General features: G+C 44.5%; 1 protein-coding gene and 1 pseudogene across 3 annotated transcripts in view; both read right to left on the reverse strand.

The window, feature by feature from the left end:
• Nucleotides 1–10,032: 10,032 nt before the first annotated feature.
• LOC110569601 (uncharacterized) lies at nucleotides 10,033–12,021 on the reverse strand (annotated as a pseudogene).
• Nucleotides 12,022–12,362: 341 nt separating this feature from the next.
• SEMA6A (semaphorin 6A) overlaps nucleotides 12,363–14,789 on the reverse strand; it is a 129,638-nt gene continuing 127,211 nt past the window's right edge. For all 3 annotated transcript variants that reach the window (XM_012448709.3, XM_012448701.3, XM_012448693.3), the window contains one exon: nucleotides 12,363–14,421. In XM_012448709.3, coding sequence (XP_012304132.1) covers nucleotides 13,223–14,421 — 1,199 coding nt within the window. In that variant the 3' untranslated portion in view covers nucleotides 12,363–13,222. The remainder of the gene's footprint in view (nucleotides 14,422–14,789) is intronic.

The following is a 14,789-nucleotide window of genomic DNA, read 5'->3' on the forward strand; positions in this document are numbered from 1 at the left end:
ATTAAATGACCTAATGTCCAGAGAACAGGTAGCCCAGTGCCTGACACCTAGTGAGTGTGCAATTTATGCTACAACAACTATGGTATTCACTACTGGTAATTTTGTTTCTGTGGTGCATGGAGATTCAGGCTTTACTATGTTATATCTAATAATGATAACTCCATTTAGTAAAGATTTATTGTGCCCCTCAATTTACCAGGCTCAGTATAGACTATGGGCTTATAAAGGTAAAAAAGATACAGTTCCTGTCCTTGATATGCTTATAGTCTAATGGGGAAGCAAAGCTTTCCAATGTATTGGGAATTAGAAATCTTTATGCACAGGGTGCTTTGGGAGAGGAGAGAAGAGGACAACACTGCCAGGGAGCTCAATATCTAAACTAGGTATTTACGTAGGATGTGCAGTGGTTAATTACTATATATATTTATATATGTTAATTACTCTATATATACACACATACACACACATAGACATAGATACACACATATATATTCATGTGTATGTATACAAACAAGTTTACATGCACGTGTTTTTGCTTGTGTGTGTGTATATATATATATATATATATATATATACACACACACACATGCTCTCCTTTTTAAAAAAATTATTTAAAAAATTTTAATTGAAATTCAGGTGAGAGGCAACTAGCTGAAAAAGAAATTTAAAAAATTTAATTGAAAAATAAATATTGAATATGTTTAAGGTGTACAATGTGATGATTTAATATACATATATATTGTATAATAGTTAAATAATTAAATTAACATTTATTGCCACCATGCTGTACCTCAGATCCCCCAAATTTAGTCATCTTGTAATTGAACATTTGTACCCTTTGACCAACATTTCCCCATTTCCCCTACCCTGTCAGCTCCTGGCAACCACCATTCTACTCTCTGCTTCTCTGAGTTCAACTATTTTAAAGTCTACATCTAAGTGAGGTCATGCAGTATTTGACTTTCTGTGTCTAATTTATTTCACTTAGTATAATGTCCTGCAGGTTTCACCCATGTTGTCGCAAGTGACAGGAAATCCTTCTTCTTTATGGCTGAATAGCATTCCGTTGTATATATATACCAAAATGTGTTTATCGATTTATCCATTAATGGACACTTAGTTTGTATCCAGATCTTGGCTGGTGTGAATGTTGCTGCAATGAACATGGGGCGGTGGGGTGGGGGCAGGTAGTGCTTCATCATATTGATTTCATTTCCTTTGAATATATACCCAGAAGTGAGATTGCTGGATCATATGGTAGTTATATTTTTAACTTTTGAGGAACCTCCATATAGTTTTCCATAATGGCTGTATTAATTTACAGTTCCACCAACAGGGTACAAGGGTTCCTTTTCTACACCCCCACCAACACTTGTTATATCTTGTCTTTTTCATAATGGCCATCTTAACAGGTAGGAGCCGATATCTCATTGTGGTTTTGACTTGCATTTCTCTGATGATTAGTGATGTTTAGCAGTATTTAATATACCTGTTAACTGTATGTCTTCTTTGAAAAATGTATACTTGTGTCCTTTACCCAATTTTAATCAATTTTTTTTTTTTGCTAATGAGTTTTGTGAATTCCCTGTATATTTTGGATATTAATCCTTTGTCGGTATATGGTTTGCAAATATTTTCTCCCATTCCTTAGACTGCCTTTTCATTCTGCTGAGTGTGTCCTTTGCTGTGCGGAAGGTTTTCAGTTTGATGTAGTCACACTTGTCTAATTTTGCTTTTGTTGCTTGGGCTGTTACTTCCTTTTCTTTTCTTTTCTTTTTTTTTATTTGAGACAGGATTTCACTTTGTCACCCAGGCTGGAGTGCAGTGGTGTAATCTCAGCTCGCTGCAATCTCCACCTCTCAGGCTAGCGTGATTATCCTGCCTCAGCCACCCAAGTAGCTAGAATTACAGGCATGTGCCACTACATCTGGCTAAGTTATTGTATTTTTAGTAGCGATGGGGTTTCACCATGTTGGCCAGGCTGGTCTTGAACTGCTGGCCTCATGTGATCCACCTGCCTCGGCCTCCCAAAGTTCTGGGATTACAAGCAAGAGCCACCACACCTGGCCCTGCTGCTACTTTCTTATCAGAAAAATTATTGACAAACCAATGTCAAGGAATGTTTTCCCTATCTTTTCTTCTAGGAGTTTTACAGTTTCAGACCTTACATTTAAGTCTTTCATCTCCTTTACAAAAATAATGTACACTTCTGAATTTCAGAAGAGCACAAGGCCCTGCAGTCTACATTTTCCAGCCTGCCTTGCTGCTCAATGTGGCCCTGGGATTATGTTCCTGCCTGTGGGGTGTGAGCTAAATGCTCCATGCAACCACTGGGGTTACCCCTTTAAAATGACTCGGCATGCTCTTGCACTCACTCTCTCTTTGGCCTTTCTATTGACTAAGAAATTGGCACAATTAGAAGAGCTGCTTGAACGTGAAGATGGAAGCTACTTGCTGAAGATGGAAGAGATTTCCTACAGTCCTGGACCATGTGCTTCTGGGCTTCTACATGAGAGTGAAATCAATTTCTATCTTTTTTTTCAGCCTCCACATTCTAGGATTACAATTTAGAAGTCTGTACTTTAATAGAGTATGATCTCTTGCAATTAATTAGAAATTGGGATACTTGCTTTTTACCCCTAGATCTACCACAAATGAGCAGTGTGCAATTGAGCAACCTCTTATATCTTGTTTTATTTTCTTTCAAAGGTGGGTGTTGAACTAGATCTTTCAGCACCATGAGGAGTATAATAATGACCATCACATATTCGGTCTAATGCTTTATAGTTGAAATAAGGTAGAGCTTTTTCCTTGTAAAGAATGTCACAAACTCTTGGAGCAAGAGACAGGGATAAGCTTGGGACTGAGTAGCTGCTACTTCTATCCACGCCACCTGTAGCTGAGAATGGAAACACTTTGGGCCTGGATAGGGCAGCACCACAGATGTGCTTAGGGAAAATGGGTGTGAGTGTACCAGTTCAAAGAGCATGGCACCAAGGCAGACAGGCAAGCCAAGGCCAGCAGGTATCATGCGCTGATGTCCATGAGTGTAAGCCTCATGGACCGAACACAGGGAGTGTTTATAATTGTGTTCCCTGCAGTGCCCAGTGAGCCTCATTCTCCAGGCCTCAATGTCCTGCCTTGAGGCAAGAGTTTGGCCTGAGCAGTCAGAAAGATCACCAGGTGGTAAGGGAGGCAGAAGTCAGTGAGAATGAGGTAGGAGGCAAAACTCCGCTCCAGAGGTGGGGGCTTAGCATGGGAACAGATGGACGACTAGCTGAAACAGAGCCTGAGCAGAAGCAGCTTTCAATCAGACATGCCCACCAGTGAGCCATGTCGATTTATCATTGCCATGGCAACACCTAGAGTGACCGCCCCTTTCCATGGCAATGAACCAATGACCCCAAAGTGACTAACCCTGCCCTAGAAATTTCTGCATAAACCACCCCTTAATCTGCATGCAATTACAAGTGTGTATAAATATGACTGGAAACCCCCGGGCTGCTACTCTCTGCCTAAGGGGTAGCCCTGCCCTGCAGGACCAGTCATGGAGCTGTAACACTGCCTCTTCGATCAAGCTGTTTGCTTCCACCTCTGGCTCACTCTTGAATTCCTTCCTGGGCAAAGCCAAGAACCCTCATGGGCTAAGCTCCACTTTGTGGCTCGCCTTCCCTGCATCAAGAGTGTAACCAGTTCTCCCCAGACTCTTCATCTGGGCATGGACAAGGATGACACCGTGGACAAGGACGACAGAATTACAGTGTGTGGAGCCCTGCAGGCCTTGATGTGGGCATCACGTGGCTGAGATGGCTTCACCCGAGAATAGCAGCCAGAACTCTTTATCAGGCCAGGCAGGGCTTTTGTTTAACTGGGTCCCTCTGGCTGCTTTTGTTGACAGATAAGGAGTATTTACGGAAGAGAAAAAAGATATTTTCATTATCAGCAGGATGGGAACTCAAAGTCATTTAATTTGAAGATTTAGAGGGCTGGGATCTCATTTTGTATACCACGTTGGAGAACAGGGACATATCCCATTTTGTCATCACCAGTGGAACATTCACCTCATTTGACTTTTACGCACTCCTGTGAGGTAGGCAGGGCAGGCATCATTGAGTCATTTTACAGATGAGGAAAATAAGTTGTCAAGAATTTGAATGACTGCGCCAAACGGTGACCCACAAATGATGAGGCTAACTCAGACTAGAACCCAGGCGCACAAGACTCATGATGTGATGCGTTTTCTTCTGCGCTACTTTGCCTTGTGGGAAGGGAAAACTCCCTAAGGGCTTTAGAAGCTGGCCTTTGTAGGGCTGGTCTTGGAGTACCTTGTCCTCACAACACCTTCTCCCTGAGCCACAGTCATCCCTAAGCCCAAATCAGTCTGCTGCTCTGCCTAGGTAATTAGAGAGGATTGTTTTAGGTAACCCTTTTCTGAAGACAAAACAATCCCTTTGGTTTCTCGATTAGAAAGCCCAACAGATTGAGTGACAAGGAAAAGTTTTTGATCTTGCTATTACAGTCACCTAATTAAAACAAGATGCAGATGCTCCAACACCTAGTAATTTTCACCTCACTTACTTTGGCTTCAATTACAGCCCTTCCCTACTGACTTACACTGTTTAAATTACAAAGTCAGAAGGAAATATGACTATTTACCTATTTCTATTCATACATATAAGTCTAACACATTATCTTTTTTCCTGAAGCATGAAATGTGATCATAGGCCTTCTCTTCACCCTGGAAATGAGGGGAATAAATCTTTGGTTTTTAAATAAAATTAAACACCAGTAAGAATTCAAATCAGCCAACACATACGTCAGTCTTCAAGAGACAACTTTGTTTCACACCACACCCCCACACACACATACACACAGACACACACACGTATCTTGTCTCCAGAAAGAGGAGGCGGGTCTTAAGAACCATGATAGCATTTGGAATACACACCGCTTTCGAATATATAATTTCATTTCCAAAGTTGACTGGCTATGAACTCTGACTCTTCTGATTAGCGAAAATTAATTGTTTCCAGAGTTGTTACCTTTATTGAGTACATAATTAACTAAATATCATTGCAAGGCAGTTGGAATTACATATATGTTTGATACCAAGCTACCATAGTTGATTGCAACCAAGCCTCCCTATTCACTAAAAAGCATATTTGTGTTCTGAGAAAAGGCTTTGTTTACTGCAAACAGGGCTTCAATTGTCTCACAAACAAACAGCAACAAGCAAACACATAGAGAACAGCGAGGGTTCTAAGAAGAATGCCCATTTTCTCATCCTTCTCAGTGGAATCTGTCTGACGTCATCTGTCAGAGGGGTGAGTGGAAGATGCTGGCTTATTCAGAGTGCTGTAGCATAGGTCTGTGTGATGACCAGCCAGGCACTGCTGCCCCAAGGGCGGGAGGAAGGCTGGGAACCCACACCAGAAAAGATGGCCCTGCCTCTCTCATGCCACGTGCACTTACAGATCATTAACTCAAGGAAGGCTTGTCTGTGGCAGTAGCAACATGGGATGAGGGGTGGCCACATGGAGAAGGAAGACAGGTCCCTAAGTGGAGCTGAGCTCTGCCTTCTGTCTCCTACTGGAGGATTTTTCTAGCTACTCAACCAAATCATTCAATCTTCGACATCAGAGGTAAAGTCAGATGGTTGCATTGGTACCCATCGTGCCAAAGGGACCACACAGCTGAAGTGAAATGACAACAGTGGATATTTCTTACATGCCTCTTACTTTCAAACTAACTTTCCCTCTCTGTTCTGTGACAGGAAGGCTGGACAAGTTCTTCACCCTTCTAGATACAGGGCATTTCTTCTTCTCTGCTTCTGATTCATCCTGGGTTCTTGTAAGCTTCTTAAAGTTTTTTTGTTTTGTTTTGTTTTGTTTTTCTGATCTCTGTGGCCTGGGCAGGATGAAGCAGCTACAAAAGCTGAGACTCTCATCCTTTTTCTTTCACGGAGGCAGTTGGTGTTGCAGCCCCTGAAGTGGCAGGGTGCATCCCCAGAAGGGAGGTCCTGACTTGGCCTCCAGCTCCCTCTTTTCCTGCTTTGCTGACAGTTCCTAATAACACCGCTGGCATCAGGGCTCTGCAGACGCAGGAAGGAAGAGATGTGTTCTTTAATGATGGAAAAATATTAGAGCACAATGCCCTTAAAATAGAATGTGTGCGCCTAGCCTTTATTTTGGGGACTTTATTGTTGTAACCATCTCTCCTGGGAAATGCGGTAGGAGGCTCTTCCCCTTCAGTGAAGCAGAGTAATTGTGTAACCTAATGTGTCCCGAAGGGAGCTGAAGGGGGTAATGTCGACACACAGGTTTGTGAAATATGACTACATTTTAATGTTAATCAGTGCTCAATAGATCCCTTGTCTCCAAAGCCCCGTTTCTTTGAAGTGGGGATAATCATATGCATGCTGCCCACCCCACTAGGATGTTATCAGGATTAAGTAATATAATGGACAAGAGAATGTCTGCAAACTGTAAAGTGCCACAAATGCAAAATGCCGTTGTTGACAATTGGAAGCCCTGCCCCTCTCTGGGGGATAGGGGGTTCCCCTTCTTCTTTTCATTTTTTATTACATAAACCTTAGCTATATTACTGAAATTCACACTTCTGCTTTGACACAGGACTAGATGTGCAAAATGTTCAGTATTCACGCCAGAGAACGGATATGAAGTTTTGCTAAGAGCAGTCCACTTTCTCAGCACCCCTTAATGTGTGTGGTTAGGGCAGTTGTTGTGAAAGGAAAAAAAGAGAGCGATTGGCTTATGAAATGGTTTTTCATCCTCTTTCTCATCCCAGGAAGCCCCTGGGAATCTGCGTGAGTTTCTTTCACGTTGGTGTCCTGGCATTTGATATTTTATCCAATGTCACCCTCATCTGTTTTATTTTTTTTCTCTTGCTTTGGGGATGATGTTGATGATTCTCAAGAGAGTCTTTTAACTGAAGGTGATTAGGAAGAATGAAAAAGTTGTTAGCTGCCTCAGTCAGTGTCAATGGGCTGGCAGAGACCTGTGTCTCGTCTCCTCTGCAAATGTCCTGGGTCCCATTTCTTAAATTGTAGTTTATGACACCCACCTTTGACCAAAAAGTGCTTAGGTGGAACCCATGTTTTACCAGAGAAAGAGTGGAAAGCCCCCCCAAAAGGACCACTGTCAGTAGGTATGGGTTCCAACCTCTGTGACATTTTTTGATGCTAGACACCAAGAGGAAAAAGCCCTGTGACATTTGTGCATGCACATGTGTGCATAGATATGTTTGCAGAGGGGAATGGGACTCCCCCGCCCCCACCATTCAGCTGCCTCTCTTGATTTGCTCAAATTTCATTTCCATTTGCTAGAGGGACATCTGCACATTTCCCTGCCAACCGCATTTAATGCACATCAGTTCAGCCCTAACCCTCTGTAGAGGTCAACCGACCCTTACCTCCAGGCATCCCTGGGGGGGTTAGAGTGAGGTACACGCAATACTCTAAATGGAAAATTGAAGATCCCCATCTGTCTGGCAGTCCTAATCAATAAATGTGATTCCTTCCCACTTCTCTACAAGAGACACTGGTTTTAAGACAAGGGAGAGATGTGGGTTTCTAAGGGTTACTGAGTCCAAGCACCCAGCTGTCACAAGGGCTGAGCCAGGAAAAGGATTATGCTCTTAATCATGTTATTTTGTTACTAAAGTGTTCTTTTAAATTCCCCTCACCCCTTCCCCTCAAGCAAAATGTACCAGTGTCTGAAATTAGAGGTGCTTTTCTGACACTTGTACTTGCTGAATGACTTTTTGTTGAAAGAGCTTTTGTTCAGGCAGTAAAACCTAGGCGCTGGGTCCAGGAGCATCTTATTTGGCTTCTGCCAAATTACAAGCCTGAGCAATGAGACCTGTTTGTGTTTATCTGACATGGCCCTTAGGAAAACATTCAGGTCTAAGATGTCATCTCTGATCCCTTGAAACACCTAGTCTGGTAGCTGCATCAGGACAGCCACTGCTTTGAATAAACAGTCTAAAAACACTGCAGAAACCTTCAGCCTTGTAGCAATCAAGCTAGCAAGCAAACACAATAAAAAATCTGGGTCGTCTGAGGCAGTTTTTGTGTCTGAGCAGGGATATCCGGGGGGCCCAGCTAAAATACTGGCTACACCTGTTCAGCCTCTTTCACGTCTTCAGCAGCCCAGAACAAAGCTGACTGTAGCAAAAGCCACCAAAGTATCAGGCTGCACTGCAAGGACTGTATGCTTCAAACCCATGTGATCCAAGCTTCTTTCCAGCCCCCTTGCCTTGGCTAGATGAGGGTATCTAGGAAGCCCAGCTGGTAAAGGGTGTGTGTGTGTGAAGGGCTTCCTGTAAGAAAGGATGACTGAGAAAGATGGGAATGCTATCTAGAAGGGTGAGCGGGATCAAGTCTTTCTAGCTAGTATTGCTCTACTGATCTGAATGAATGGGGGAAAGAGACTATGAATTTGTCTTCGGAATAGCTGCTCTACCACCAATTTTGGAGCATGAGCAAATCCTTTCACTCAGCGGACCTCAGCTTCCCCTATTTTTAAAATAAAAGTGTCTTGCTAGATGTTGGCCATTCTGTCAGTTCTAGATAAGATATTTGGGTATAACTGGGCAGGGCTAACCTGTCAATTACACACAGTGGAAGTTCTTTCTGGCAAAAAGCGATGATCACAGAGCTGAGTCTGTCCTAAAGAATCTGAAATTGGATGTAGGGTTTTCAATTGTGTTCTTACCCACTTGGCATGCCATCTGGCACACTGCCCAGCTGGCCTGCAGTCCCTCTTTGGGCCAGTCCACTTCCCACGATAGCCAGGTAGCTTTCCCAAGCACAAATGCGTGTCTGTTGCTTTATTTACTCCAAAGCAGGGGAGCACTCCACTGCTTCAGCTAAAATCCTAGCACATGGGAACCAGGTCCCTCCTGGCCTGTCTCTAACCGCCCATTTTCCCAGACTTGCCCTGACAAGTGTCTCCCAGACCCTGCACAAGGCCTGCTGAACCTTTTGTTTCTCAAAGAGCACGCCTGCTGCCTTTGCAAAGGATGTCCCCTCCATCTGGTCCAGTTGTTCAGAGAACTCATTCCTTAAGAACTAGTGCAAACATTGTGACCCTAACCTCTGGGGAGCTTCCTCAGTACTTTGTTCTTACATCCAAATGGCAACTACAAGGCCCGTGTCAGTCTCGCTTTGCAAATAAGGAGGTAGAAACTACATTCTCGTCAACTTTGTGCCTAACAGAGCCAGGTGCTATGGATGCGATTCAAGAAACACAACTGGAAATGGCAATCCAAAGGTAACTGGGCCACTATAGGTATGAACTGATGCCTCAACCTGCAGCTTCCCAAACTCAACTGACTTAAAACATCAAAAAAAAAAAACAAAAAATCCAGAAGGTTAAAAGTAAAATACTGTATCTGAAGACCTATTTAAATAATTGCTTTAAAAACAACCCTAGAGGAAAACCTGATCTAGACAGTTCGTAATGCTCTTCTGCAGAAGAAAAATCAAGTGCTGTGTCCCAATATACCTCCAACCGTGTCTTCTAGGTTATAAAAGATAAATGCTAACAAGGAGTAAAATCCAGCTCCCTCCACCTTATTAATATGTAAAAAGACTGAAGTCACATCTGTGCAAGGATCTATTTTTAGTGGACCCTACATACTAAAATCCTAGCCTTGATCTCTTAAACTATCAAGCCTACCATAAATGTTTGATGATGAACAAGCCCATAAAAAGAAAATGCATAAAATGAATAGAGGGAGCCAATGTGTGCTCTGCCTTTTAATTACTGGTGGCTTCTGCTAAAATCCTGCTCCAGGCTGGGTTCAAGCATAGAAACACATCAATAATTGGGTGGGGGTGGCTGGGGGTGGACACTGCAAACAAATACATCAAACTATACTGTTATTTATGCTTTGGAAGCCGGATAGAAATGGAGGAAAGAGTAGAATCATATCCACAAAGAGTAGGGAGGAGAGCCACTAAAAAAGGAAAAATTAGGAGATAAATAAAAGCATTCAGGACACAAAAGATAATGTAGAACAGTCTGGTTTTATTACTTTTAAGTAATAAAGAGCCTCTTCCTTGCTTTTTTTTCTTTTTTCGCTTTTTTGCTTTTCTTTTTTTTTTTTTTTCCTTTTTTACAACATACATTAAGTCGTGAATCAGATGTTAGGGGATGTGGAGATGGAAGGAAAATTGGTGACATCACAATATTTTTACAACTTTACAACAAATATAAATCTGAATTTGTTGCATCTACCAGTGTCTAGCAAGGGTGGAAAGCAAAGGCACACTCGGGTTTATGGACCCTCCCCCCACACACAGTGGGGAAAAAAAACGGGGAGAAATACTTAAATGCAGAAGACCAGCTCAATACATGTGGGCATTTTAGGATTAACACCAGAAGTGATACATTGTGGGGGTGTAGGAATGTGGATGTAGGTTTTGACACAGGTCTCCTTAACAGCTGAGGCAGTGATGCCCACAAACACAGGACAAGACAGCCACTCACGGCAATGATGGGTGCTGCACTGCCAGTACTCTTGGGAGTCAAGACAGCCACTCACGGCAATGATGGGTGCTGCACTGCCAGTACTCTTGGGAGTCAAGACAGCCACTCACGGCAATGATGGGTGCTGCACTGCCAGTACTCTTGGGAGTCAAGCATGGGAAAGAAGGGGGCAGGGTGATACAGACCCATCGCCTTCCTAGTTTCTGCATTTCCAAAGAAAATTCAAGGAAGAAAACAATATTTCAATTTCTAGAAAAGACTTCATGGTTTCAGGGGACAGAGTTCACAGGATGTGAACATGGATTCCGTTACAAAAGCCCCCCCCCCCGCAAAAAAAAGTAAAAACAACAACAAAAATCTACCCTAAACAACAGCAAAACTGCAATGGACTTTTGGAACAAAGGGGTCTCACTCACCCTCAGCCAAGTACTCAGGTCTGAAGGCAACCACACTGATTACGGAGGCTCCACTTTTTCACTACACAACTTGAAACTGTCATTGCCAGTCTTTTTTTTGAATTGTTTTTAAAGGCAAAACTAAATCCAGAAGATCCAACTGGAAACAAAAACAGACAAAAGAGACCACCAAATATACTGTTTAACTGTTTTAAAATACCCAACAACACTGCTCAGGGTTTACAGTATGTGGACAGTTCCTTTGTTCATGATAGAGTAAACAAAAGTCCCTTTTGTGTGCTTGAGCAAATGAAAACCAAGGGGAGAAATACACACACACCACCTCCCACCCCCTAAAAACAATAACAACAAAGGGGTAAAAAAATAAAAAATAAAATAAAAAATCCTTTGCCCCAGTCAATGTTTTTGCAGCACCCATTGTAGTCGGCCTTGTACTTGGAGTTACTCATTAATCACAGCAGGGACCAGCCTGCCTGCATCTATTTCCATTTAATTTCTTTGTGTGCACTGCACGTGTGTGCTGTGCACATGGCTTGGAGACTCCTCCCAGGTGTCTGCCCAACCACACACAGCCTGCTCTCTAGCCAGTGGACACAGCAGAAAATACTGGGACGTTAGTCCCTTTTCTGCTGGCCAATAAGGGTATCACCATATTGAAATAATCTAAGGGAATCAGGGAGCTCTGGAGGAAGAAAAGGGATTTGCCACCCACAACACTGGGGTCCATGCTTGCAGCACAGCCAAAGGGTGGTTCGAGTTGGCACAACTAGAAGGCAGTGTGAATCGGAGGCTGTGGTGCCGCCCAGCATTCCCAGGCTGTGGCATGACAACTATCACCACTGCATTCTTCCATCTGCTTGACTCTAATCTTCCAGAGGACTGGAGCGGGGGTGGGGGGAAGGGAGGGTTAAATAAATATCTGCACTTATTTCAAAAGGGGGAAAAGTTGATCATAACGACAGTTTACAAGTGTACACAACTCAAGGTGTAAGGCACAAATTTACATGTGGAAAACAGGCCATTCACAGATGTAACCCCACGAAAAACCCGTGTGATCAAATCATTGATTTATGCAAGGTAGCAGCCAGCATATTAATTACTTCACACCATTTGTGGATTCTGTTTGCTGTCTCACATGCAAGGTGAAATGAGATGGCATATTGCAAGCTGGTGCCTTCACAGAAAGTCGGAACCACGGACAAAGCCATGTTGGCACCAATGGGATATGACGTGCCATTCTAAAAGCTTCTCTCCTGATTGCTTTAGAAATTAGAATCTGGAAGGACTTTGACATGAATTAATTTTTTTGTATGTTTATAGGTCAGCGACCTGACCAGCAAATGAACTGATAGATTTAAATAAATATTCCCCTCCTAACTTTTTCCTTCAGTTACAGACCAGACAGTCCAAACACAAAGCTCAGAATTCCAGCTCCAACTTCTTTACTCAGTGAATTTATTGTAAAAATAAAGAAACTCAATTATTCCAGTTAATGGATTTCACGTTAAATGTTTAACTTTCAATAGGCTTTCTGAAGAGCTGTTCGTAGGATGGTATTTGGAAGAGTCCTTTCCTTAAGGAAAAAAATGGTGAACAATAAATAAAGAGTTACTTGCGTTAACGGTCACGTTATTTCATTAAAAGAGAGGAGGAGCAGAAATCTATGACATAGTTGCCCAACATGGCATTTATCTGCTGTAACAGAAAGCTGTAACACTGGCGGGCATTTCACAGTATTTGCGCATAGTAAACTTCTGCCATTGTTAAAGTCTGAGTTAGAATTATCAATGATTTCTTTTTTTTTGTCTTTTTAAATTTTCATGATTTTAAAAAATGTATTTGTGTTTTGCAGATTGGAACGCTAACCCAGTGTGGCCACGTCCCGTGCAGTTATGGACGAAATGTTTCAATTTCTGTTCACCTCTATGCGTGTGTGTGTGTGTGTGTGTGTGTTTGTGCACGTGTGTGTGTATGGGAGATGGGGCGGCTATGTGCTTTTGGCTCATGTTTGTGATGATAACTGAAGTCTTGTGGGTCCGACCTGTGGTAGGGTGTGGAGGAGAATGAAGGAAGAGAATGGAGGTGAGTCCCCGCCGTTGCAAACCTTCACCAAACCACGCGGCCCAATTTTCGTGAGTACCCCTGTGTCCCAGAGAGGAGGGCCCAGCGTCCTTGGCTCTGCCACGGGCCATCTTGGTCTGGTGGGTACTCGAGGCAGTTGAGAACCTTGCTGAGCTGAGCGGGCACCTCGCCTTGCCTGCTGGTTCGACACCTGACCCCCTCCCCCTGGGATTATGTACACGCATCATTGGGCTTCATGGATGTGGAAAGGGGAGCAAAGGAAGGTTTGGGGGGTACATCCGGCTTTAGCGAGGGTGTACGCTTCAGCCCCGACCTCGTCAGTGAGTTGTAGGCGTTGAGGCTGGGCTGCCTCGAGACAGTCACGGCCTGGCCAGATGGCTGGGAGCTGTGCACCTGGATGGAGTCCACCCTCTGCGGGGCGGGCGGTGGGTTGTCTCCCCTGCCAAAGCTCTGGTTTCTGGAGAGGTGAGAGGAATTGGAGGAGTTAGTATTGTTTCTTTTGAGAGTAGTGGCCTGGTGGCTTCTCGTGAGCGAGTTCGTAGGGTAGCTCCTCTTATAGTCGACCCCGTAGGAAGAGGAGTGGTGCATTTCCAGCCGCTTGCTCAGGCCAGTCTGAGACAGGGAGGCTCCCGGGGGGCCCAGGGAGGCCTCCCGCTGTGGAACTTTGGGGGGCAGGCTGTCCAGGTTCTCCACAAGGTTCACCCCATGGTTGGGACTCTTGCTGCTGAGATGTTCCTTGATGGTCTTATACTCCAGGGTGGCGGCCTGGTCCTCCAGCGCCATCTGGGCCACCTCGCTCATTTTGGGCTGGTCCACGTACTCATGCTGGTAGCCCTGCTGCGTGATGGGCAGGACCACCACGCTGGGGATGTGGCTGGGGGAGGCCCGCAGGGGCAGGTCCGTAGGAATCACAGGGGAGCCCATGGGGGGCATGTCCTTTGTGCAGGCATTGATGAGGTTCTGGTTCCTCTCCCACTCGCGGCTGCCGCGGCTGGGCTTCCGCTTCTGCTGCAGCGTTGGGGTAGACTCTGGGGTGGGCAGGGCCGTCAGGTCCAGGTGGTGCTGGTCTGCCTTAATGAGCATCTTGGCCGTGTTGCCGGGAGTGGTGAGCTTGCCGTTGTGCATGAGTGGCGTGAGGATGGCCTCTGGCTTCGGGTCTTTGGATTGGGTGTCCCCAAAGAGGCCGCTGAGCTTGGTGACGCTGCTCATGGAGCCCCGGCGCGAGTGGGTGAGCTCCTTCTCTTTTCGCTGCACCACGGCCACGTCTTTGCGCCGGTGATCGCAGACGCAGTAGACGATGATGCCCGAGAAGACGGCCCCCATGACGAAAGCCAGGATGACTGCAATGGCCAAGAGGGTGACCGGAACCAGCTGGTCGTGGCCTTTGAGGTAACTTTCCCGAATCACTCCTGCAATAGACATGGCATATGGCGTTAAGAAATGAAAGCACACCCCGAGGCTTGTTTCTGTTTGGCATTCACCCTGTTAATTAATAACAGTAATAAGTGACAATAGCACCTCTGCATAACTTGTCTTCCAAACTCAGCTGGCCAAACATTAACTAATTAATCCTCCCCAATCCCCTCATGTGCAGTATGTAAAATGGACTCCATTTGTTGCCTTCTTTGTGGTCTAAAAAAGTGCTGTTCAGGATAGGTGCTGTGGCTCATGCCTGTAATCTCAGCACTTTGGGAGGTCAAGGCGGGCGGATCACGAGGTCAGGAGCTCGAGACCTGGCTGGCCAACATGGTGAAACCCCGTCTTTACTAAAAATACA

This window comes from Aotus nancymaae, unplaced genomic scaffold, assembly GCF_030222135.1.
Source record: "Aotus nancymaae isolate 86718 unplaced genomic scaffold, 86718_ANA_hifiasm-v0.15.2.pri h1tg000064l_0, whole genome shotgun sequence".
In the NCBI taxonomy this organism is placed as follows: domain Eukaryota; kingdom Metazoa; phylum Chordata; class Mammalia; order Primates; family Aotidae; genus Aotus; species Aotus nancymaae.